This window comes from Mauremys mutica, chromosome 1 (assembly GCF_020497125.1).
Source record: "Mauremys mutica isolate MM-2020 ecotype Southern chromosome 1, ASM2049712v1, whole genome shotgun sequence".
Taxonomy (NCBI): Eukaryota; Metazoa; Chordata; order Testudines; family Geoemydidae; genus Mauremys; species Mauremys mutica.
In genome coordinates, this window is record NC_059072.1 from 352,189,573 (window position 1) to 352,214,706 (window position 25,134).

The 25,134-nt window shown below is 47.8% G+C and overlaps 1 protein-coding gene across 4 annotated transcripts in view; it reads left to right on the top strand.

The window, feature by feature from the left end:
- P2RY2 (purinergic receptor P2Y2) overlaps positions 1–24,893 on the top strand; it is a 43,563-nt gene extending 18,670 nt beyond the window's left edge. The window contains exons 1-3 of one of the 4 annotated variants that reach the window (XM_045021847.1): positions 10,657–10,753; positions 15,827–15,973; positions 19,628–24,893. In XM_045021847.1, the coding sequence (XP_044877782.1) occupies positions 19,632–20,699 (1,068 nt within the window). In that variant the 5' untranslated portion in view covers positions 10,657–10,753; positions 15,827–15,973; positions 19,628–19,631 and the 3' untranslated portion in view covers positions 20,700–24,893. Of the gene's footprint in view, positions 1–10,545; positions 10,754–15,826; positions 15,974–16,233; positions 16,415–19,627 lie in introns of those variants that run through there. The other 3 variants (XM_045021839.1, XM_045021862.1, XM_045021853.1) reach the window with 3 other exon arrangements.
- Positions 24,894–25,134: the final 241 nt, after the last annotated feature.

A 25,134-nucleotide genomic window follows, 5' to 3' on the forward strand; every position in this document is an offset into this window, starting at 1 on the left:
TACTTTGGGGTACGCTCATTTAGTGGGGTTACACTTCAAGGGGAGGGGGGGTTCTGTACGTCTATCAATGTGCTGTTTGTGTCACTTGTGTTCTCATACGGAGCTCTACTTCCCCCTGCTGCAGGTTCCCTCCCAGTGGAGCTGTCCTGCAGGACCTCGGTTGCCCAGGGCTGGGTTCTTCCAGCTCCAGAATCAGATGAACACACACACACACAGGGGTGAGCTGGAGCCGGTTCGCACCGGTTCGCGCGAACCCGTTGTTAAATTTAGAAGCGGTTTTAGAACCTCTTGTTAACTAGCTTCCCTGCGAGGGAAGCTTTGATGGGCTCTGCCTGGGAAGCCTGTAATTCCTCCTCCCGGCCGCCGGGGGGCGCTGCGCTGTGCTGCGAGAGCCATGTGAGCTGCCTCCTGGCCCTGTTGCTGCTGCTGCTGCCCCGTGAGTCCCCGGCTGCGTCCTGCTGCTCCCAGCCCCCCCCACCGTGTGAGTATCTGCGCCCCTCCCCCGCCTTCCCTGCCCCCAGCCACCCCCAGCTAGCCCCTGCCCCCAGCCACCCCCTGCTGCCCCCTGCCCACAGCCACCCGCTGCCCCCAGCCAGCCCCTGCCCCCTGCCGCCCCCTGCCTCCCCCTGCCCACAGCCAGCCCCTGCCCACAGCCGCCCACTGCCCCACCCCCTGCCCATAGCCGCCCTCTGCCCCCAGCCAGCCCCTGCCCACAGCCGCCCTCTGCCCGCAGCCAGCCCTTGCCACAGCCAGCCTCTGCCTGCAGCCCCTGCCACAGCCACCCCCTGCCTGCAGCCAGCCTCTGCCCACAGCCGCCCGCAGCCACCCCCTGCCCACAGCCACCCGCAGCCCGCCCGTCTGCATTACCTGCCCACAGCCAGCCCGTGTCACTCCCTGCCTCCAGCTAGCCCTGCCCCATGCCCCTATCTGCAGCCAGCCCCACATCCACTGGTGCCCTGCAGTTCCCAGGGCAGTAACCCTGCACACCTGCTTTAATGAGGGGGGGGCAGGGAGCAGCTGGGACCCACACATGTGCACACCCTAGAGTGACCAGACAGCAAGTGTGAAAAATCGGGACGGGGGTGAGGGCTAATAGGAGCCTATATAAGAAAAAGACCCAAAAATTGAGACTGTCCCTGATCACCACCCACACATGTGAAACGGAGCTCATTTCTAGTTCAGCCCCATCTTTTTAAAAAAGAACTTTAGGTAGGGTTAAAATACATCTGTATTTTCCTGGACATGTCAGGCTTTTCGGTTCTTAATCACCTCCTGGGAAAATATGGACGTATGGTAACCCTATTGGTACAAAAAATACATGCTGTCGCACATCCCTTAAATCAGAACTTTTTATAGGGAACCCGTTGTTAAATCAGAACTTTTTATAGGGAACCCGTTGTTAAGATTTTGGCAGCTCATCACTGCACACACACACACACACACACACACACACACAGACAAATAGTGCATCTGAGAGGACTGGGTTAATCAGCACTCCCAAGCTGACCCCTTATATGTCCCTGGACTCAACAGGCTGAGTCAAGCAGCACCTCCAAGCTGTCACCCTGATATGCTGTGGGCGCTGCACCAGAATAGAGCACACCTGAGCAGGCTGGGTCGAGCAGCACTTCCAAGCTGCCACCCTCATATGTCCCAGGTTCAGCACGTCTCTATCCCCACTTTCAGGTTACAATTGTTCTGGTAGAAACCAACTTGATCAGCAAACCCCACAGGATTTTTGGGTGCTGCAGGGATTTTTTAGCTGAGGTACGAGAAGTGTTGCTGGAGAGCGAATGAGGAAACCAAAAAACACCCATGAGGGGGAGAGAGAGAAAGAGAAAAGCAACCAGCTTAATCATGAAAGTTATTTTTTGCCAGGTAATAACCATGGGGAGCCAAACAAACAAAACACTTATAATATTAAATCCAACTTAAATTTGATTATAAAAGTCAGGTTTAGAAAACTATCACTGATCACACAAGTGAGGGTCAGAAGGCTACACCGAGAGAGAGAGAGAGACAGAGAGAGAGTTGGGTTCTCTCCACTCCGTGAAGCTTGAACTGGTCGGGGTTCCCAGGTGATGGTGGTAGCTGAGGGTCCGGAGTACTGGAGACTGGCAGAACCCCCAGCACGATCAGTCAGGAGAAGATGAAGTCCCAGTGGAACTGATGCAGATTTTGGATCCAGGCATCAGAACACTTACTTGAATGTGGATAGGGGTTTTTTGTAGGGAAACAACAACGGTTCAAGGGAGAACACTAGATTTGTTTATGGGTAAACTGATGGCTCAAGGGAGTGGAGTATACCAAAGAGGTATTGTTCAGGCTAGACCATGGGAACTGATCATTCCTGGCTTTGGGAGGTCTTTCTTGGAGGGAGCTCGCAATGCAATTAGGGAGTTTCACTATTTTGGATACCAATAAAGGATTTATTACTAGAATTGGTCAGATATCTACTGAGCTGGGTGTGTGCAGGCATAGGTTCATTAACAGCTGGAGCAGAGATCCCCCATCATGCAGTGCTTCCCTGCCTTTCTGGTCCCAGAGTTCCATGGGGTTCTTGCCTTGGAATCTCTGTTCTCCGTTCTGTCTGCTAATGGAGATGCCTCCCTGTCACATCTTCGATGCAAATGAGGCTAGGGGAGTTGCCTCAATCCCGTCATCCTTGTCCAGAGGGGTTTAGGTGTGTCTCCCACTGCCTTTTCATTGCTTTTTGTAAGTCTTTCTTCTGATCGGTTTGGTTCAAGCAGAGGCTGGGGGACGGGAGGTCTTTTGTGAGTCAGACAAGTTGGGTACTGCGCCCTGGTTCCCCAAGAACGCAGAGCTGACAGGTAACACCTCAGGGCCCTGTGGTGCTGGACAAACCCAGAGACAGTCCCTGCTCTGAAGATCTAACATTCCACGTAGGAAGGGGAGCAAGAGACACAGACGGATGAAGTGACGCGCTCAGGATCACACAGGGGTGAGGTTGCCAGGCCAGTGTCCCAGTGATTTCTCTACACCCCCCCAGGGGTGTACACCCCCCTGAATTTTCCCAACACCCCCCCAGTTTTGTGAGCTAGTTACATACCCATTTAGTGACTGTTTGGAAATCTGAATTTAAACTGAAACATTAATACACACTTTAAAAGCTTATACAGTGTATGATAAAATATGTGTATCTGAAAAAGTATAATAGATTTGAAAAGTATGAACATAGACTAGCTTCCTTGCTTCCTTATACAGCTGGTTTTTATGCTGTCAGTGCATTCATTTCGGTGATGTTGGCCAACCTAATAATTTCAAATGATGATTTGTAAGCAAAGTCTAAATGAGCTCTCCCTGACAGCTAGTGATGAGCTGGGGGCTAAGGCTTCAGGGCCAGATTATATTTACATTCACACCTAATCTACCTAGGTATCGAGCAAACAGAGCTGTGTTGTCCAAGTGATAGATTTTGGCTGGGGTTGGGTTACAAACCACTTGAATGTGGGGAGAAGGGGGGATGAAATGTTGTTCTTATTGTATGAGTAAAGGGCAGTAGAACTGTACTTAGTCTGTGATGATTTGAAGGCATCAAGAGAGAGGGTGGGGACCTGTCCCTCTCCACTGTTTAAAGACAGAGCTGATTAAGCTCCAATAGATAGTCTTTTGTTCTGTTAAGTGACAACTGCAGCTGAAATCACTGACAATCAGGTCTAAGTGCTTAGTCCAGTGTTCCTGTGGGTACAGTGTTTTTGTGTAAGAGACAGCCCAGACTGCACTAGCAGCGAGGTTCCTGCACTGAGAGCTCAGCTGAAACTCGCAGAGGTCACAGTGGTAGGTGACAGCAGAAGGTGACTGTGCAGGGCCATTGGCAACAGAGCGGTGGAGTGAACAGTGGCACAACGAACAGCCAGAGCAAATTGTGCCTTTTTGTCCTCCACCTGGAAGGTGTACTCACGTGAAAGCACCTCTGAACTCTGAGTCTCCACTGACCAAGGACAACACCGGTGAGTGGAGTGCGGTGGAGGGAAAAGTGAGGGGCATGTTAAATAAACATTTGTTTGTTGGACTATATTTTAGTCACTTTGCTCCAGAATGCTAGATTTGTGACTGGGAATGGAAACTTATATAAATATGTTTCCCAGTAGGCCAAGATTTTTAAAATGCAGTATTTGCCAAGGTTGTTATCTCACATTGTTGCTATCTTGGGAGGTCATTATGTTGGGGAGTTTCTGTACTAAACATTTTTATTATAATTAATTTTTACATAAGAATGGTCATACTGGGTCAGACCCATGGTCCATATAGCCCAGTACCCTGTCTTACAACAGTGGTCAAGGCCAGGTGCTTCAGAGGGAATGAACAGAACAGGGAATCATCAAGTGATCCATCCCCTGTTGCCCATTCCCAGCTTCTGGCAAACAGGCTAGGGACACTCAGAGCATGGCGTTGCATCCCTCTCATCCTGGCTAATAGCCACAGATGGACCTGTTCTCCAGGAATTTATCTAGTTCTTTTTAAAATCCTGTTATAGTTTTGGTCTTCATAGCATCCCCTGGCAAAGAGTTCCCTGGGTTGACTTTATATTGTGTGAAGAAATACTTCCTTTTGTTTCTTTTTAAAATCTGCTGCCTATTAATTTCATTGGGTGACTGCTAGCTCTTGTGTTATGTGAAGGATTAAATAAAATTTCCTTATTCACTTTCTTCGCACCAGTCAAGATTTTGTAGACCTCTATCATATCCCCATTAGTCATTTCTTTTCTAAGCTGAAAATTCCCAGTCACTTTAATCTCTCCTCCTGTTTCATACCCCTCATCATTTTAGTTGCCCATCTCTGTACCTTTTCCAATTCCAATATATATTTTTTAGGATGGGTGACCAGATCTACACACACTATTCAAGGTGTGCACGTACCATGGATTTATATAGAGGCAATATGATATTTTCTGTCTTATTATCTATCCCTTTCTTAATGATTCCCAACATTGTTTGCTTTTGTGACTGTTGCTGCACATGGAGTGGATGTTTTCAGAGAACTATCCACAATGACTCCAAGATCTCTTCCTTGAGTGTTAACAGCTAATTCAGATGCCATCATTTTGTATGTATAGTTGAGATTGCTTTCCAATGTGCGTTACTTTGCATTTATCAACATTGAATTTAATTTGCCATTTTGTTGCCCAGTCACCCAGTTTTGTGAGATCCCTTTGTACCTCTTCGCAGTCTGCCTGGGACTTAACTATCTTGAGTAGTTTTATATCATCTGCAAATTTTGCCACCTCACTGTTTACCCATTTTTCCAGATGAATATGTTAAATAGGACTGGTCCCAGTACTGACCCCTCAAGGATACCACTATTTATCTCTCTCCATTCTGAAAACTGATAATTTATTCCTACCCTTTGTTTCCCATCTTTTAACCAGTTACTGATCCATGAGAGGATCTTCCCTCTTACCCCATGATGGCTTACTTTTCAAAAGTCAATTTAAATTAAATAAATTTGTTTTAAATTATATATTTTTTTAGAAATCTAGATCTGTTATGTGTTTTGGTGTAACTTGCATTTTCTTTATGTTAAATTTGCATTATCCTAACAAAACATTTACTTTATTCACTTTCTTCACATCAGTCAAGATTTTATAGACCTTTAGCATATCCCCCCTTAGCCGTCTCTTTTCTAAGCTGAAAATTCCCAGTCATTTTAATTTCTTCTCCTGTTACATACCCCTAATCATTTTAGTTGCCCATCTCTTTACTCTTTGCATTTCCAGTATGTCTTTTTTGGGATGGGGTAACCAGATCTGCACACAGTATTCAAGGTGTACATGTGCCATGGATTTATATAAAGGCAATATGATATTTTCTGTCTTATTATCTATCCCTTTCTTAAAAAAGCAAAGGTTTCAGAGTAGCAGCCGTGTTAGTCTGTATTGCAAAAAGAACATAAGCTTTCGTGGGCTACATCCGATGAAGTGGACTGTAACCCACGAAAGCTTATGCTCAAATAAATTTGTTAGTCTCTAAGGTGCCACAAGTGCTCCTGTTCTTTTTAAAAAAGAAAACAGAATGTTGGGAATCACTGACTGCCGCTGCACAGTGAGTGGATGTTTTCAGAGAACTATCCACAATGACTGCAAGATCTTTCTTGAGTGTTAACAGCTAATTCAGACTCCTTCATTTTGTATGTATAGTTGAGATTGTTTTCCAATGTACATTACTTTGCATTTATCAACATTAAATTTAATCTGCCATTTTTGTTGCCCAGTCACCCAGTTTTATGAGATCCCTTTGTAATTCTTCGCAGTCTGCCTGGGACTTACCTATCTTGAATAGTTTTGTATCATCTGCAAATTTTGCCACCTCACTGTTTACCCATTTTTCCAGATCATTTATGAATATGTTTGTCATAGGTTTATTCCCGACTTTGAACTTTAGTGTCCAAAAGATGGGGACCTGCATGGATCCTTCTAAGCTTAAATCCTAGCTTAGATCTGGTACTTGCTGCCACCAGCCAGGTTTCAGTGTCTGGCACACTCTCTGTTCCCCCAGACCTTTCCCTGGGGAACACAGATCCAAACTCCTTGGATCTTAACACAAAGGGAAATAAACCATTCCCCCACCTTTCTTTCCCCCACCTATCCCTGGTGAGTCAAACTAATCCCCTGTGGTTTCAAACAAGGGAAAAATCAAACAGGTTCTTAAAAAGAAAAGCTTTTAATTAAAGAAAGAAAAAAGTAAAAAACTATCTCTGTAAAATCAGGATGGAAGTTTACAGGGTACAGCTTATAAAAACAAAAGGGATTCCCTCCCCCCTAGCTTAAGTACAAGTTACAGCAAACAAAAAAATAAAATATGGTTCCAGCAAACACACATTTGCAAATACAGAAATTAATCAAAAGACTAATTCGCCTTTCTAATACTCACTATACTGCATGAAGAGAATATTTCAGGAAGCTTGGAGAGCCTGGATATACGTCTGGCCCCTAGATCCAAAGAGAGAACAGCCCCCAAAACAAAGAACACAAACAAAGACTTTCCTCCACAGACAAAGACTTTCCTCCACAGAGATTTGAAATTATCTTGTCCCTTGATTGGTCCTCTGGTCAGGTGTCCGTCAGGTTTACTGCGCTTGTTAACCCTTTACAGGTAAAAGAGACCTTAACCCTTAACTATATGTTTATGACACGCCCCCCAAATCGCAGACAGTGGGGGACCCACACTGGCGGTGATTTCTTCCTAGAACTTTAAAATAAACAGATTAATAAAACACATGCACCGTTACATATACTACTAATTATGTAAAACTACAAGATTTTCCACATTTTAAGAACACGTTTTAACCATTTGATTTTGGGAAACTCTCACAAGAGAGTGCATCAGCTACTTTGTTGGAAGCTGCTGAAATGTGTTGAATTTTGAAATCAAAATCTTGGAGAGCTAAACTGCATTGGAGAAGTTTTTTGTTGTTTTTCTTGGCAGTATGAAGCCACTTTAGTGCAGCATGGTAGGTTTGTAGCTGGAAGCGCCGTCCCCAAACGTATGGGCGTAGCTTTTTCAGGGCATACACAATGGCGTAGCATTGTTTTTCACTGATGGACCAGTGGCTTTCCCTCTCAGACAATTTCTTGCTGAGAAACACGACAGGATGGAAGTTTTGATCCGGTCCTTACTGCATTAAAACTGCTCCCACACCACGCTCAGATGCATCGGTGGTTACTAGGAAGGGTTGGTCAAAGTCCGGGGCCCTTAGCACAGGGTCAGACATGAGCGTCGCCTTAAGCTGGGTAAAGGCTTTCTGACACTCATCAGTCCACTTAACTGCATTTGGCTGTGTTTTTTTGGTTAGATCAATTAGTGGAGCAGCGATTTGGCTGTAGTGTGGTACAAATCGCCTGTAATATCCGGCCAAGCCTAAGAAGGATTGGACCTGTTTCTTAGACTTTGGGACAGGCCACTTTTGGATAGCCTCCACCTTGGCCTGTAATTAAATTTCATCTGCCATTTTTATTGCCCAGTCACCCAGTTTTATGAGATCCCTTTGTAATTCTTCGCAGTCTGCCTGGGACTTACCTATCTTGAATAGTTTTGTATCATCTGCAAATTTTGCCACCTCACTGTTTACCCATTTTTCCAGATCATTTATGACTATGTTGAACAGCGCTGGTCCCAGTACCGACCCCTCAGGGATACCACTATTTATCTCTCTCCATTCTGAAAACTGATAATTTATTCCTACCCTTTGTTTTCCATCTTTTAACCAGTTACTGATCCATGAGAGGATTTTCCTCTTACCCCATGATGGCTTACTTTTCAAAAGTCAATTTAAATTAAATACTTTTTTTTAAAAGTATTTTTTTTAGAAATCTAGACCTGTTATGCATTTTGGTGTAACTTGCATTATTCTTATGTTAAATTTGCATAATCCTAACAAAACATTTACTTTATTAATATCTTTTTTATATATATCATTGGTCCTGACACCCCCCCTGTAAATTCGAACACCCCCACTAATTTCAATTCCTGGGGAAACCACTGCAGTGTCCCCTTGCTGCCCGCCAGGACACAGCTTGCTCTGCTGCAAGTCTCTGTTGGTCTGTTTCCATCACCCTGAGGCCAGGGTTGTCAGGGTCAGTCACTCCGAGGTCAGGGTCGTGGTGCCTTCAGTCCTACCCCCTTTTGGGCGCTGAAGCTCAATGGGAATCAGGAACAAAAAGAAACCCAACTCAAAGCCAGGGCCATCCCACACCCCTTCCGTGGTGCCCCACCCGTCTAGTCAGGGCTGGTTTCCAAAACAGTCTGCACTTCCACCAGTTCCCTTCCCGTGATCTGGGCCTCCCTTCCAGGAGGGGGGATCTGGCTGACCAGCGAGCTCCGGCTCAGGTTGCAACCAGCCTCCCCTCCTTCCCCTCAGACAAGCAGAGCTCCAGCCTCTTTCCTGGTCAGCACTCACCCAAGTGAGGCCCTCTCCTTTTACCTCCCCTTGCAGGAGAACCAAGGTGAGGCCAACTGGGTCCACAGGCCTAACCCTTTGAGTGCCAGTGAGGAACCTGTCAGCCTCCTTAACCCCCTCATTGCCAATGTGGGGCCTCTCTGCTCCATCCCAAGGGGGTTAGTAGCTGAGCCAGGGATCTCCTTAGACTGGGATCAGTTCTCTTGGCTTCCAATCCAGGGCCATAGTCACTAGACCACATTAGATCTTAGGAGCTAGCTGGACCAGAAACCAGCTGAGAAGAACAATTAAAAAACCTTCTAATCTTTGCGTTCCTAATAAAACCGTGGTTGAAAGCATCCCAATGAGCCGTCTCTAGAGTTAGGCATCTACGTATGTACTTAGGTGCCCAAATAAAAGCCAACTGGCCTTCCAGTGGTGGCTGAGCACCCGCAGCCGCCCGCTGACTTCACTAGGAATTGTGGGTGATCAGCTCCTTGAAGAATTAGGTCACCCTTATCTAGATGTCTAACAAGGGAGTTAGGTGTCTCACTTGATCTACTGTTATTGCAGGAGCACCTCAAGCTTTCAACCAAAGGCAGAGGCTTTATTATTGTAGACAGGTGGTAAGAGACAGTCCATGCCCCAAAGAGCTTACAGGCCTCATTCTCATTTACATCAACGCTCCTTAGCACTGCTCTGGGAGCAGATAGGGGCTCTCCGGTGGGCGTGAATGGGCGTAAAGTTACTACTTTAAGATCCATTTATACACTCTCACAATCTCAATACATACGGCAGTGGGAGAAAGGAAGTATTGTTAGTTTAGGGATTATATTATTATATTTAAAAATGTCCTTAGATTATTAGAAGTGAAGTAATTTTAAGACATCAAATGGACTCGTTACAATGTAGCACTGATCTAGTTCACATTCTGCATTGTCTGTAGCTTGGACAGTGACGTTAGTTTCACTTCCTGGGCTACATTCTGCTCTTGGTTATGGGTCTAATTTCCAATGGAATCAATAGGGGCTGCAGTTGTGTTGCCAGGAGCAGCATCTGGCCCATTGTGTCTAGTCAGTTTAACGTTCTGGTACATCTGCATCAGCACAAGGCTACTGTGTTTGGGCGTCCAAAGTTTAAACTCCTGAAAGGCCCGGGTACTTCGACATTTCCAAACAGCCCCCATCAGTTTGAGTCACACCGGCTTGGGACTTTTTATTTAAACAGAACCTAAACCTGGGTCCTAAACTCCCCCATACCGTCCCTTTGAAATTATTGCAGAGAAACGTGAAGCCCATTTTGTAATCCTTGCTTTCCTGAGACCATGGTGAGCATGCATTTAGCTGCGCGCCAATCGTTTCACTTCCCTGTTTAAGAGTTGGCCCGAAACTTACATTAATTGCAACATGGCCCCTTTTTCGTTCCATGGAAGAAAGAGACTGATGTGCCAGACTCTGTCAGCCACTAGTCCATTCTAATATGCATGTGTGTGTGCGTGCGCGAGGATGTTTTCTCTTGAAAACACAGAGCTATTTGACTCCCACACATTGAATCATTTCCACTGTGCGCCCTCCAGAGCAGATGGAATAGTACTTGCCCCGACGTTCACCTCCTACTAGTAATGAGGATTTTGTTTCTGGTTAATTTCAGGACCTTCCTCGGGAGAACATTAGGCTAACCACACAAGTGCTTCAGAGCGACAATTGCGGCTGTGTCCGTGGGCTGCTGCTAAGAGCCAAGCAGATGCCTGTAGAGCAGTAGTCTGCTATGCGCCGGTGGACCTGAAGCCAGGAGTCAGTCGACAGATCCCGATCTCGGGTGCAATGGCGTCAATACAGAATAACTCCTATCTGTCTAGGTAAATATATTGTCTCCATCACCGTATCTGGATACACTAACAGAACTATATACACCTAAACAGGGCTGATAAGCTCCATCCCTCCATTCACATTGCCGAAGGAGGTATCATATATACTTGTATAATAGACGTGTGTCTATGGGCTAGTGGAGTAGTTGTTGTGTGAAGCCAAGTCTCAAGAGGTGGCTCGCTGCTTTCATTCTTGAGGTGTTTTGATCTTGGGCCCATTCCACTTTCTGGATGGGTGGTGTCCCAAAGCCCAGAGCCTACTGCCAGGAATGTCTCTGAGAGCTGCTACACCTTGGGCTTTGCCAGCTAGCTCGTTCCTGATATCCATAGCTCTCAAAAGGAGAGGCAGTCTAAGAGGTAGGGCTCAGGCCACTGTGGGTGCATTAACCCCAGGACCTGGCAGCTGATCCAGTACTGCAGAGGTAGCCAGGTGAACGTGGGAAGCATGTGAGGGGTGTGCTCCTGATATACTGCCCTACGCATAACATCGGCTGCTGCATGCTGCACACGTTGGCATTTCATGATGGTGCTCACTTCCCTCCCCACCGAGCAAGCAGGCCAGACGCAATCACCGGGGCTGGAGGTGGTGAGCGTGTGGGTCACTGCAGCTAGATCTTCAATCAGCAGCAAGAGGTACAGCCTCCCGGCCAGCCACAGGCAGAAGGCAGCATTGCGCTGTGGGTGCCAAGGAGCACCGAGGGGTCCACAGGACCCTGGTGCTGTGCTAACCTTTTCAAGTGAAGAGCAGATGCCCTTCAGACAGAGGCTGGCTTTGGCTTCAGCCAGTTCTTCACAGCATTTCCTTCCCTTCCTCTTGCCTGGGTTGAATTTTATCCAGCTGCTTTTCATCCAGGGGCTTGTCCCATTCAGGTTCCGGAGTCAACACTGTCTGCACGTGATAGGAGATGTAGGGCCGGGTGCCATCAGTGTTTCTCTGGCACCAAAGTCAATAGCATCTCACAGTCTTCCCTAGATGTCTGACTAGGCCCGAAATGGGCCTTGTGGGACTGCACACAGGGAACATAGGAGCTGCCAGGCTGCCTCAGACCAGTGATCCATCTAGTCCAGCATCCCGTCACCAGCAGTGGCCAGTGCCAGATGTGAGAGGAACAGCTGCCCATCCTGACCCTTTGGAGGGTCGTGAAAGAAGCCAATGGAGTCGCTCTGGATTTGCTTTCGGGAGTCAGTGACTTTTCACGAGGCATAACTGAGATGCACATTTGCCATGCTGGGAAAGGAGAATGCCGTGTTTCCCTCTGGCCCCTCCCCTCTGCCCTGTCCCCGGTCTTAGTCAGTGTTTGATATGTCATACGCACACACTGACATTCTTCCATCCCACTCCCAGTCCTCGCTCTGCCTCTGGGGAAAGGTCAACCTGCTCCCTTTCGTGTCCTTGCATTGCTTGGCTGTCGCGCCCATGCGATCACTCAGTGCAGCTGAAGTGGGATGTGGGTGCAGCTGAAGTGGGATGTGGGCGGGGGTCAGACAGTCGGGAGCCCAAAGAGACACAGCAGGTTTTGTCTTAGGAATTTAGGGCATTTGCTCCAACAAAGAGGAAGAAGGGGGGCAGCTCTCCAGATCCAGCAACCAACTAGCTTCATGTTGCAAAAAGAAATGTACATTAGGACACTAAAGAACAATACACCATTGTGAGCCGGTGGTGTTCTCCGTAATTATACGGCCAAGCCAAAGAGCAGGTCCAGTATGGGCTCACTTTACAGTATGTGGGTATGTGCCTCTCCACTCATCAGCTAAACTGCCCTCAGGTGGCATGGGGGGGAAAAACCTCAGGACCTTCAGCTCAAAAAAACTACCTGTGCTAATGGAGATGCTGCATTTGCAGCCGCTAGATGTAAATCTTATACCCTCGTTTTAGGTCAGCCAGTAGATGGCGACATAGCCACCGATACTTAAGCAGGTCCAAGTCCAGCCAGCAGGGGGCAATAGTATGCAAAGACACCAGTGAATAACAACACTGAGAAGCAATGCTGCTAAATGCACACTGAGCAGAGCACTTTTCATGGGTAGACCTCAAAGTGCTGTACAAAGAAGTATCATTCCCGCCCACCTTGTGAAACAGTGATACTGGGGCTCAGAGCAGTTCAGTGGCTTGCCCAGCTTCACCTCCTGGGTTAATCCATCAGCGCCCAGTTCTGTGCCCTAGGCCTCAGGGCAGCCTAGCGAGCGCTCTGCACTATTCTATGGGAGACCTGGCTTTGGTTTTCTTCTGATCTTCCCTGGCCTATGGAAGCAGCACATTCAGCTCCTAGGGGAGGGAGAGACTTACGACCAAGCGTGTCCAGCTTGGGAGCAGTGTTGAAGCTGTGCCTGTCTTATGGACCAATGAGGAATGCAATACAGGAAACAACCCTTGTATGGATGTTAACACTGGCAACACGTATGCAGTGGTGTACATAGTGTATAGGAATAGGGCAGTATCCCTTTAAATAGTTTGTGAGCCTTCTAGCAGCGCTCACGGTGTTCTGCGTTTAGAAGCAGCCAGAGCAGCAGTTTGTATGTAGCATTGTGGTAAATGACATGGAATCAATGGGCCAAAGGTGTTAACATAACCCGGTCGCTGTCCGACAGTAGGACGGTAATAACTGTCCCGTTGGGTAAAAGCGAAGTTGAGATGAGCTGGAGCTGCTGTTGTTGTTGATGTTTGGTCCTGTTTCATCTCAGGTGGTGGTTGGGAATCAGCGGGAGGAGTTGGGAGGGATGGTGATGATGTCAGCGGGGGCCCTCTCTCTGGCCTGGTCTGGTCAGGACGTCTCTCAGGACAAGCACAATGAAGGCCCAGGTCCCAGGAAACGGTGGGGATAGCAACCCTGCCTCTGTCTGTTCTCCCCATTCCCCCCCTCAAAGTCTCTTTCTTTAAGAACCCCAGAAAGCAGTGGTGGGTGGAACAGCCCATCCCTCGCGTAGGCCTAATATCCAGCACACCCATTTTGGTTCATTAATTTCCGGACCTGCATTTTCTTGTTGATTAAGTCCAACACCAACCGAGTCCTTGAATCAAATCAGCTGGGCATTTTGTTTAGACTCATTTAATCTGTCTCCCTTTTATCCCTTTTCCCCTCAACAGCTGTTATTGTGACATCTTACGAACTCTCACATACTTTTTACATTCGGAGTGAATGTGTAGGCTCGGTTATTACAAAGCAGCTATACCTGGCCTGTTTGTACTGGGGACCCAGCTGTGACTGTTTGGCTCCTTGAAATTTTTTGTGTAACGAGCAAGAGATACAACAGCGTGGAACCCATCGGCGCTGAGGTGCGGGGCCCCTTTGGCACATGACATATGTAACGGAGGGAGGGGGCGCCATGCTCGGGAGAGGTTTGGCTCTGAACAGGAGAGATGTCCAGAGCAGACACGATCCTTCCTCATTTTACCGGGTTGCTGATATTTGGGGTTAAATGTAAGCCGCCATTTCCGACAAGACATGCGTCAGATGAGAATGCCGTTCTGGAGCTGGCTAGCAGAAATAATGCTGTGCGCGAGGGGGTGTGTGAGCAGCTCTGTTCGATGGGGTTGCCACCTGGCCGGTTTTCACCCAGACAGTTCGGTTTTTACCTTCTGTGTCTGGGTGCCATTTAGGGTTGACAGGTGCCTGGTTTTCGGGGACCTGGCATCCCTAAATGGCACCCAAACCAAAAGCTGGGTTACTGTAGGGTGAGGGAAGGCACCCGGCCATTAACCCTTGCCAATCCCTGTCCAGACAGGGCTGCCGCCTACCTGCAGACGGGCTCCTTGAGACAATCCAGCAAGCAGCAGCAAGGCAGGAGGGGAGGGATAGCTCAGTGGTTTGAGCATTGGCTTGTTAAACCCAGGGTTTTGAGTTCAGTCCTTGAGGGGGCCATTTAGGGATCTGAGGCAAAAAAAATAGTTGGGGATTGGTCCTGCTTTGAGCAGGGGATTGGGCTAGATACCTTCTGAGGTCCCTTCCAACCCTCCTATCCTATGATTGTATAGGGCAGAGGCAAGGCCTCAGGGGTCCAGCTACCAGCAATTAGAAAGGTGGCAACCCTAGTGCTAGGTATGATGTGTACCAGCAGTGCCTGAGCAGCATCCACATCCCAGTCAGCTGGACCCTTTTGCTCATTCACCTCGTCTTCAGTACTCAGGGTGGGTCTCATTATCTCTCCTCCCATTCCCCTTCTCTACTCATTTTTCACACACGGACTGTCTGTGGTGGGAGGTAAAGCCCTTAGGATGGCTGGAGACAAGACTCAAGTGCTTCTGCCAGCTGCACGAGCACTCAGCTTCGGCTGAGTCTGCCTAGGCTTCTGGAAGTGGAGCTCACGTTGGCCATCGAGGCTTAGGCCCTGCGAGATGCAGCGTGGAACTTGGGGCCAGGAGGGGGGTGACTAAGGTAGTTTTAAGCCACCTTTACACCATCCCAATCCTGGGCTACTCCAGAGACTTTAGTAGCCCCCAGTGTCATTTACACAGCTCCGGGGGCCCGTCTAAGTTATGGCAGCCTTCCAGGGCTGCTGTGTGGGATGCAATGCTGCCAGGAAACTCTGCAGTGCAGCCTGCTGCAGCCCCAGCTGTATCCTCAGCACACCCCTCATGGCAGGGCTTGTCATGCCAAGGGATTCCCTCCCTGAGCAGAACGGGGGGGGGTCTAGATCCTCTCTGCACCGCAAAGGGGTCAGCGCGAGGGTGAGGATGACAGCGCTTACGTAAGCCCTTTCCAGAAGAGAAGCATAAAGGAGGAGGCTTGCTCCAGCTAGCTCTAGAGAAAATGACCGTAACACTTACATACATATCTCCCCACAGCTCCCCTGAGCTCTGCTCTGAAAGCAGAGCTGTAATTGAACCCAGCTGCCTCACCTGGTGCCTTCCCTGCCCTCGAGGTTCAGAGGATGCAGATTTTCCATGACGCAGGCATTAGCATGCAGTCATTCCCATGCATTCTCCCTGTGTGTGATTCACATGCTGATTATTCTTATGCTCTCTGGTGACCTGATTCTACCAGGGGCTTGTCTACATTGCCGCTGTGGTTAGATGTTGATAGATGTTTGGCTCTGTGTGTGTGTTCCCTTTGTGTGGCGCCCCAGCCCTGCGTAGACAGCTGGCACTGCAGACCTCGAGCGAACCGCCTAATGACCACAAGATCCGTTAAGGGACAAAGGCACCCAGCCAGATTTATTGTCGACGAAGCACGGTACTAGTATCCCGCAGACTCCATCGGACCGCTAATACAGGTATACATGTAACAATGGATGCAGCTTAAGTTGATGTAAGTTGCATCACTCAGGGGTGTGAACCTCCCCACCCAAGTGACGTACCTTACATCGGCTTAAAGTGATGTCTACACTGCACAATGTATGCGGGAGATGCTCTCCCTCTGACATAGCTTCTGCCTCTCATTTGGGTGGAGTAATCCATCGATGGGAGAGCGCTCTTGACCTTGTCTATGCTGTTTTTACAGGGGAAGATTCCCCGTCTTTGGAAGTACCAATGCAGTGCCACCATTGGTCGCCATGGTGGGAGCCCAAGCATAGCCAATGCTTCCATCGCTGCTGGCATTTTAGCACCAGGATGTTTAGAGCCAGAGTTGGAAACCCCAAACACTGAAAAGTCATAAGTCAGCCTGTTCCCTCCCCACCAAGCAACACCTTCAGGGATCCAGGTCTGTGGTGGAGGTAAAGAGACAACAGGGAAGGCACAGGATGGTCTAACCATCAAAATGGTGCTCATAAAACAAAATAGTGGGTGTGGTTTGATCAAGATCCATACAGATGTACCCTAAATTATCACAACATGAACCCAGGATCTGGGGCTTGCAGAAACACACTGCCTTTTAGTGGGGAGGGATAGGTCAGCAGTTTGAGCATTGGCCTACTAAGCTCAGGGTTGTGAGCTCAATCCTGGAGGGGGCCACTTAGGGATCTGGGGCAAAATCAGTACTTGGTCTGGTTAGTGAAGGCACAGAGCTGGGCTCAATGACCTTTCAGGGCCCCTTCCACCTCTATGAGATCAGTATATCTCCATATATATTATAACTATCATGAGACTTGTAACAGAATCACAAGAGTTAACAACATTTGATGTAAGAACTGGGCTTTCTTGAGTTCTGCAGACGTTCCTGATGCATTGTTTAGTATTTTTTAGATCTAATGCTTTTCTTGGCCCATGATTTCCCCTTTAATTGTTTTTTTAAGTCCACTGCCAGCTCTGGGGTATCAACCAAGCTCTTTGCTCTCTGGCTTCAGAAATACAAGGCTAGAAGAAAAGGAACAGGCTTGAAACGCATTTTCCATGTTTCTGGTAGACCATCCGAGCACCTTGAAGCAAATCCTGCCCTTCCATTGACTGGGGACTAGACCTGTTACTAGGGCTGTTGAGTAAAACAACATGCAATGCACTGAAGCAGTTTGTCAGAAAGAAACGAACCCGTGTGCGAGACATTCCAAACCCATGAAAAAAACACAGAAACCCGTGGAAAAAACACAGAAATTGGGGTTGGTTTTGGCTTAATTGGCTTGTGAGTTGCTTGTTGGCTAGTTTTTGGCTTGTATCTTGTTGCTTGTTGGGGTTCTCAGGGATTGACTTGTTTTGGCCTTGTTTTGAAATGGGATTAGCTTGATTTTTGGCTTATTGTGAAAGTCACGTGCTTATTTATCATGTGAAAGTTGGCAGCTGTGCCGTGGGCATGGAAAGCAGAACTACACTGGATGGGTGGAAGAAAGGATGCAGCTTAGTTCCTTACATTTAGTTTCCAAAGTTATATTTGACATTTTTTGCCGATGTTGCTGAACAAGATAACCCGGGTGTATGTTCTCCTCCTCCCGGGAAGCGTAAGCACTTGGCGGTTCATTTTGTGGTGTGGCTCATGAACTTATTGAAAGGGAGAACTAATGAAAATGGAGTGAGGTTTTAATGGGCGGTCCAGTCAATCCCCCGATGTATGGCCACTGAGGAGTCTTACAGGCTGGAGAGTGGATAAGTTCAGGAAACTGGAGCCTTTTGTCTGGAGGGCGTTCACCTGAATTCAAACCCCCATGGTAACAGCCACGTGTTATTACTATATGATGGCTGCTTGGTGGCCCATGTGGAATCAATTGGTCCATTACCTCCTGGAGAAAGAAAGAAAACCACCTCATATGCACTGATTGTCCCCAGTGTTGGCAGAGTAGGCAGAGGCACCCTGGACACAGACTGAACTAACCTCCATCTCTCCCAGCCATGGTCTCTCCAGGTCAGAGTTGATGCCCATACGTAGGGAAGCTAGCACTGCTGCTGTCTGTCTCTACCTGTCCTGGGCTCCTGTCTCGAGTGCTGTCAGATCTGGCATCTTTCACCAGCACTTCCACTCCCTGGAAATAAAAGCACAAATTAAAATTCCAGGACTGGGTGAAACAAACCTTAGCAGCTATTCAACCCTCCCTCCCTTGTAGCTCAGCTAGCAGTGAGCCTGAACCAAACCAACCCAGTAATAATAGTATGAGTAAGGCAGTCAGCCAACATACCAGAGTGAACGTACTCATCTGCCCATGGGAATGAGCAGCTCCCACCTCGAGAGCCTAAAAACAGAACCAAGATCACCAGGATGGTTTGGGTTTTTGGTTCCCGGAGGCCACTTCCTCCCCCTTGAAGACACTTTTCTGACACTTATCCCAGCATAGGTGGATTTGCTTTGATGTCTTAGGGCCCATCTACACTAGGAAAAGAGCCAAATCATGTTACAGCCTTGCTCTCTGTCAGTGTTTACAGTCTGATCTGGGACACGATCCAGGAACATCGTTAGAACAGCGGTTTTGTCCCTTCCACACAGGCAAGCTCAAACTTGGTTCCTCAGCCTGGCGGTTTCCTAGTGGAGACCTGCCCTTCGCTAGTATAGATGGACCTTTAGCCCAGGGATGCTATGGCTGGCTGAACCCTGGGTGAAGTTCCCAAGGACTGAGGATGGAATCCTGACTGTGGGACTCCATCCCACCAGAACTCAGAATGAGCCCAGCTCTCGTCACCCTCACAGCAAAAGTGAAGCCCTGTCCGTTTGCACTTGCCTTTCCACAACTCAGAAAAGCACCTTCCTAGAGTTAATCATTAAAAAGAAAACCTCCCTCCTACACCTTAGCAGAGTAATTAAAGGAAAGGAGACCACACCGCCTTCTGGCAGCATTCTGCTTATAATTCACAGTTCTCTTAGTATCCAAATACCGGATGTCGCAATGTTTGAATATGAATCCTTAGCGGGAGCAAGATTAGAAGTCATAAAGTCACTGGGAGGGGAGAGGCAGAGAGAGGGACTCAGACGCCCCTTAGAGGGGCAGGGCCCCCCATATCACAGCACAAACGTGTGGGGGACAGGAGAGAGACTTAGACACCCCAAGACGGATAGGGTCCCTCCAAATCCCGGCACATGAACTGTAATCTTACAGGATTTTTTGTAATCAGTTCCCTTTCCTGTCTTTTCCCCAATGGCTCGTAAGGCTGCACTGTTCCCATAGCTTGGACATGTCCTATTACAGGTTGACCTCAGAATCGACCCATTTTTCTGGTGTGCTTGTGCAACCAGGTTTCTCCATGGGTTTAAAGAGGAAAGATGATCTTGTAATTAAAACACTAATCTTGGCCTCAGAAACTCTGTGTTCAATTACTAGCCATGCCATAGGCTTCATGTGTGACCTTTGGTAAAGTCATTAATCTCTCTGTGCCTCAGCACCTGGCACCATGGGGCCCCGATCTCAGCGGGGGCCTGCAAGCACCACAGCCTTATACATAACAATCATTACACTGTGACTCATCTCTTCTGCCCGGTGACACGCTGCCTCGCTGCAGTTCTCATCCAAACATATTTACTCTCTCATTTCAATGAGCCGGCGTTCGCTGACAGTTTGCTCCCTGTTTTCTAGGGCAATGGAGAACTTCATGGTTCTGCGCTCCGGGAACACGAGCGCCAACTCATCCACTGCCGACTGCAGCGTGGAAGACAACACGTACAAGTGCAAATTCGACGAGGAGTTCAAGTACATTCTGCTGCCCGTCTCCTATGGCATCGTGTGCGTGGTGGGGCTATGCCTCAACCTGCTGGTCCTCTACGTCTTCCTCTTCAGGATCAAGACCTGGAACGCCTCCACCACGTACATGTTCAACCTGGCCGTGTCTGACACACTCTACGTGGTTTCCCTGCCTTTGCTGGTGTATTATTACGCCAAGGGGGATAACTGGCCCTTCAGTGTGGGCTTGTGTAAAATAGTCCGTTTCCTGTTCTACACCAACCTCTACTGCAGCATCCTCTTCCTGCTCTGCATCAGTGTCCACCGTTTCCTGGGCATCTGCTTCCCGCTGAAGTCGCTGCAGTGGGGCCGCGTCCGCTACGCACGGAGGGTGTCGGGGGTGGTCTGGTTGGTCATAATCACGTGCCAGTCGCCGGTGCTCTTCTTCGTCACCACCAGCGTGAGGTGCGAGACCATCACCTGCCACGACACATCGAGCAAGGAGCTCTTCGGCCAGTTCGTCATCTACAGCTCGGTGATGCTGGTGCTGCTGTTCTGCATCCCTTTCCTGGCCATCATTGTGTGCTACTGCCTGATGGCTCGGAGGCTGCTGCAACCCACCCGGGGCACCTCCAAGAGGTCCAGGTCCAAAAAGAAGTCAGTCAAGATGATCATTGTTGTCCTGGTGGTCTTCATCATCTGCTTCCTTCCTTTCCACATCACTCGCACCTTGTACTACTCCTTCCGGAGCTGGGACCTTAGCTGCGGGACCCTCAATGCCATTAACTTAGCCTACAAAGTAACCAGGCCCTTAGCTAGCACCAACAGCTGCCTGGATCCCATTTTGTACTTCTTAGTAGGCCAAAGGTTTGTGAAGTTCAAGGGCAACAAAATGCCAGTGAAAACTCCAAACCAAACAGCCCTGAAGGTAACTCCCACCAGCAACACGGGGACCAGCAGCAACCTAGATATGATAGCCAAAATGTGAAATCCTAGCCTGCCACATTTCTGTCCACTGTCCCGCCACACTGCAGACTATTCTATCTCTGTGGTGGAAGGACTTCTCCACCGTGTGTAGGGGAGTCTGGCATGTGGCCATTATGCATGCATAACTCACTGGTGAGCGTGTTACAGGTCCCACTCTGCACTGAGTTGCAGAGGATCTGAGTTGTTGCAGCCCCCAGCTACAGAGGCATGACTCTTTAGCTAAAGGTGCAGCAGCTCATGCTTTTTGCTCTGACGGTCCTACCTGTGGTGTGTCAGCCAAGGTGACGGCTGTCACCCATTCAGTTGATGCCCTAGGCTTCAGGTGTTGATGCTTGAGCAGGAATGGGTTCAACAAGATACACCTGTGTGTATGTCACCAGTTTAATGAGTTTTTGGAACTAAGGTGCTGCTGCAAGGATATATTATAATCCCATATGCATGTCCTCATTCAGCTCTGCAACCAGAATACTTCTCCTCCACCAAATCCGCTCCTCTCTCTGATTCTGAAAGATGTCTATCTAGGAGTGAGCAAAGACTACTTGGTGCACGGTGGTCAGGCCAAAGAAGTGACAAAGCATGGTAAAAGAATAATAGCCATGTGAAAAGTTCATACTGTTTTTTCTAAACCAGTGTTTCTCAAACTGGGGCCGCCGCTTGTGTAGGGAAAGCCCCTGGCGGGCCGGGTCGGTTTGTTTACCTGCCCCATCCGCAGGTCCGGCCGATCGTGGGTCCCACGACCCACCAGGGGCTTTCCCTACACAAGCGGCGGCCCCTGTTTACACTGTTGTAAACCAAATTTTTTCAAAAACCCCGCAAACCCGAACCCAGGTGTCGATATTAATGAAATGTTCTGCTTTTCACAACCTTTTTCTGCCATATTTTCTGCTGATGTTTTTATCAAAAAAATATTGCAATTGGCAAGAAAACACTGTTTGCAGAGCATGAAAAAGGTCGATAATTATTTTGATAAAAATTTCAATCCCAATATTGATTTAGAATATCTCAGAAAATGGAGCCCTGGGACATGGAAAAGACTTTGACGTTTTTCACAAAATCATTTCCCCATTTTAAATCCAGCCCCCAGAGCATCTCATGGGGAAGCTTTCATCATTCATACTAAGGATGTGAGACTTTTCGCCTCACTCCACACCGAGGGGGATGACTCTGAGAAAAATAGTTACAATCTGCAAAGTCTTTTCCTCCTGGGTGAATATTTAGCACAAGAAAGGAAAGTAAGTCAATTATAGGCAGAAAGGAAACAGAAAAGCTCTCCAGCAAGGGGGTCTACCCACGTTTATGGGTTGCCTGACCTTCCCAAAGGCGATAGCCCTCCTCTGTCTCCCGAGTGTTGGGTCTCATAGCTTTTCGCCAGAGAGCGCTGCTTGTTCACCAGGCACTGGATACTGCTCCCCTACCCTGTCACACCCAAATTCTAAAGGCTTTTCGAAAGCCATAAGGCCTCCAAACGGCAGCTTTGACTAATTGCCCAATACTGACTTTAATTTTGGGTGGGGTTTCTTTTTATCCTTTCCCTAGTGATTCATCTTTCCTGAGAAAGCGATATACCTGGCTAGGTAATCCGGGGCTGGAGTGTAAGGTCATGTCTACACTGCCATTTGTGTTGGCAAATTTTTTGTCGCTCGGGGGTGTGAAAAAACCACACCCTCTGAGCGACATAAATTTCTCTGGCATAAGTGGTAGTGTGCCCAGCGCCATGTCGGCGGGAGAGCTTTTCCCGCCGACATAGCTCCCGCCGCTCGTTGGCGATGGTTTAATTATGTGTCAGGAGAGCTCTCTCCTGTCAGCTGTCAGCACAGAGTGGCTACACGAGTGATTTTACAGCAGTGCAGGTGTATCGGTATTGCTGTGCCACTGTAAGCTCACTAGTGTAGACATGGCCTACGAAACTAGATGTACAGCAACAGGGAAACGTTTTTCTAGCATGGAGGCGACAGCACTCGGCAACTTTTAGCAATTTGCCAGGAGCCGAAGAGCTGCAGCTAATTGAGAAAGGGCCCAATTCAGCCGCTTTTACTCAGTACTGAGCCTGACTCAACCCTGGGCCAGATCCTCGGCTGGTGTAAATCAGCATGGCGTTATTAAAGCCAATGGTCCTCCCTAGAAAATTAGGCAGTGTTAGAACACGACCAAGAGGAATCAGGTTAAGTAACATGACGTTAAACCCTACTTTGTAGTCAGTGGGCTTGTCTTCACTGCCAAGTTAACGTGTGAGTGCTGCCCCTAACTCGAGTCCTGCCCATGTACACAAACCTTAGCTCCAGTGTGGTGGTGCTTTTAACTCGAGTTTGCTGGCCCATTCAGGTGTATGAGCTAAAGTCAGTGCAACTCATCAGCTGCCAACATGACCACTTAAGTGTGGATGCAGGATAGCCCCACTTGAGTGCTTCCAGTCCTCCAATGCCTTCCCACAATTCCCTCAGTGTGCCAAGTAAGGACAGACAAGTCCACTCACAATTCACTGGGAAAGAGTTCATAGAGTGGCTCAGTTTACTGGAGTGCAAAGAACCATAGGATATGACCCGAGAAGTCTTAGCGCCACACACAAGTGAGTGCAGCGCCAATGTGAACATAGTTATTTCATAGTGTGGGGCACTCACTCGAGCAAGGCTAAATCGGTGGAGATATCCTGAGATAACTCTGCAGTGAAGACAGACTAGAGACAAGTTGTATTCAGCATCATGTCCACATGTCCTGGTTAACCTTATCCTTCCAGTAGGTTTTAACCCTGACTAGCTGAAATGAGGTTACCATGGCTTGCCCCTGATTATAGCAATTTGTAGAGAAGCAGAGTGTCCAGTGGATTGGGGACTGTCTTGGGTGTCAGAAAAGCTGGGTTCTGTTCCTATCTCTTCTACTGATATAGCCTGGATTATACAGGAAGTTGGTCTAATGGTCCTTTCTGGCCCCAAAAGCTATGAGTATATAGCTGAGTTTATCATGTTAGTTAACACAACTTGTCATGGTCTAACATAACCTAATTTTCTATTGAAGACAAGGCTCGTGGTGCTACACCGATTTACACCCTCTGAGGTTCTGCTCCCATGGAACTAGTAGTGGATTATGGTATTCCTCAGTGTGAGTAAGGTTGCCAGGACCTTGCCCATGGGGGGGAAGGGATAGCTCAATGGGTTTGAGCATTGGCTTGCTAAACCCAGAGTTGTGAGTTCAATCCTTAAGGGGGCCATTTAGGGAACTGGGGTAAAAATCTGTCTGGGGATTGGCCCTGCTTTCAGCAGGGGTTGGACTAGATGATCTCCTGAGGTCCCTTCCAACCCTGTGATTCCATGATCATTAAAATAAATGCACACCCTCCCTAATCTGTGCTTGCATCTTCCCTATTGGAATTGCTGGCAGGTTGAGTTCACAAACAAAACAACCTTCACATTGATCAGATTTGCTCACTCCCTTCCAGGGTTCCTACACCCATCAACTGAGAGATTTGAAGCCAGACTGGAGAAAACATTAGAAAATGTGCTGCACTGGCAAGGTCTAGCTGAGCTAATAGATCTTTTCCATCTCTAATTTCTAGGTCTTAGAAACAGTCCAGCCCAAGCACAGAATTCCTTGCCCCCCTTACCAACATGACGATGATGAAAAATGGGTGGTTTACTCACCCATAACAAAACTGCTTGTCCCAGATAAGTGGGTGAGTAGAATTTTGCAAGAGCAGACATGGCTGCATATTAAGACTATGCAGGTAACACTTTGCCCCTGTCTAAACCCACTTTTAGGAATAAGACATCTCAGTTTCTTCTGTCCCTAGATTTTACATGTGTGTGTGGTTTACTGGTGATAAAGACACCCAGCTGTGTAACACCACGTGTGATACACACGAGTCCGATCCAATGCCTATGAAGCCAATGGGAGTATTTCCATTGACTTCAGAGGGACATGGATCAGGCCCCATATGAAAGACAGGATTAGGAACGATTAAAAATCCCACTTAGTATGTTTCTCTCTGATCTAATGGTGGTCCAGAATCAGATATGAGTGAACAAAGTTTTTCAGGTTCAGAGCAACCAGAGAGGTACTGACTGGAAGTTTTTATTTTTGTTTTTGAAAGTACTAACTTATATTAAAAAAAAATGTTCACTTTTGTGACAATATAGCACATTTTTATTTTTGTAATATGTAATGAACTTGTATTGCTTATGATAAAATAAGTTTATTTCTATGATTCTTATTATTTTTCTGCAATCTGGTCAAACCTGGGTCAATCGCAGAAGAGGTGGGGATGAGGGGCCTGGCACAATGACTGAATTGTTTAACATGTTAGAGAGGTTCTCAACTCCAGGCATGGAAATGTTCAAGGTCTGCAAATGTCACCAGAATGCTACTGAGAAACCCATGTATTTTAAGGGTCTTTGGAAACTGGATTTTTCCAACAGCTCTTCTCTTTATAAATGGCCAACCCA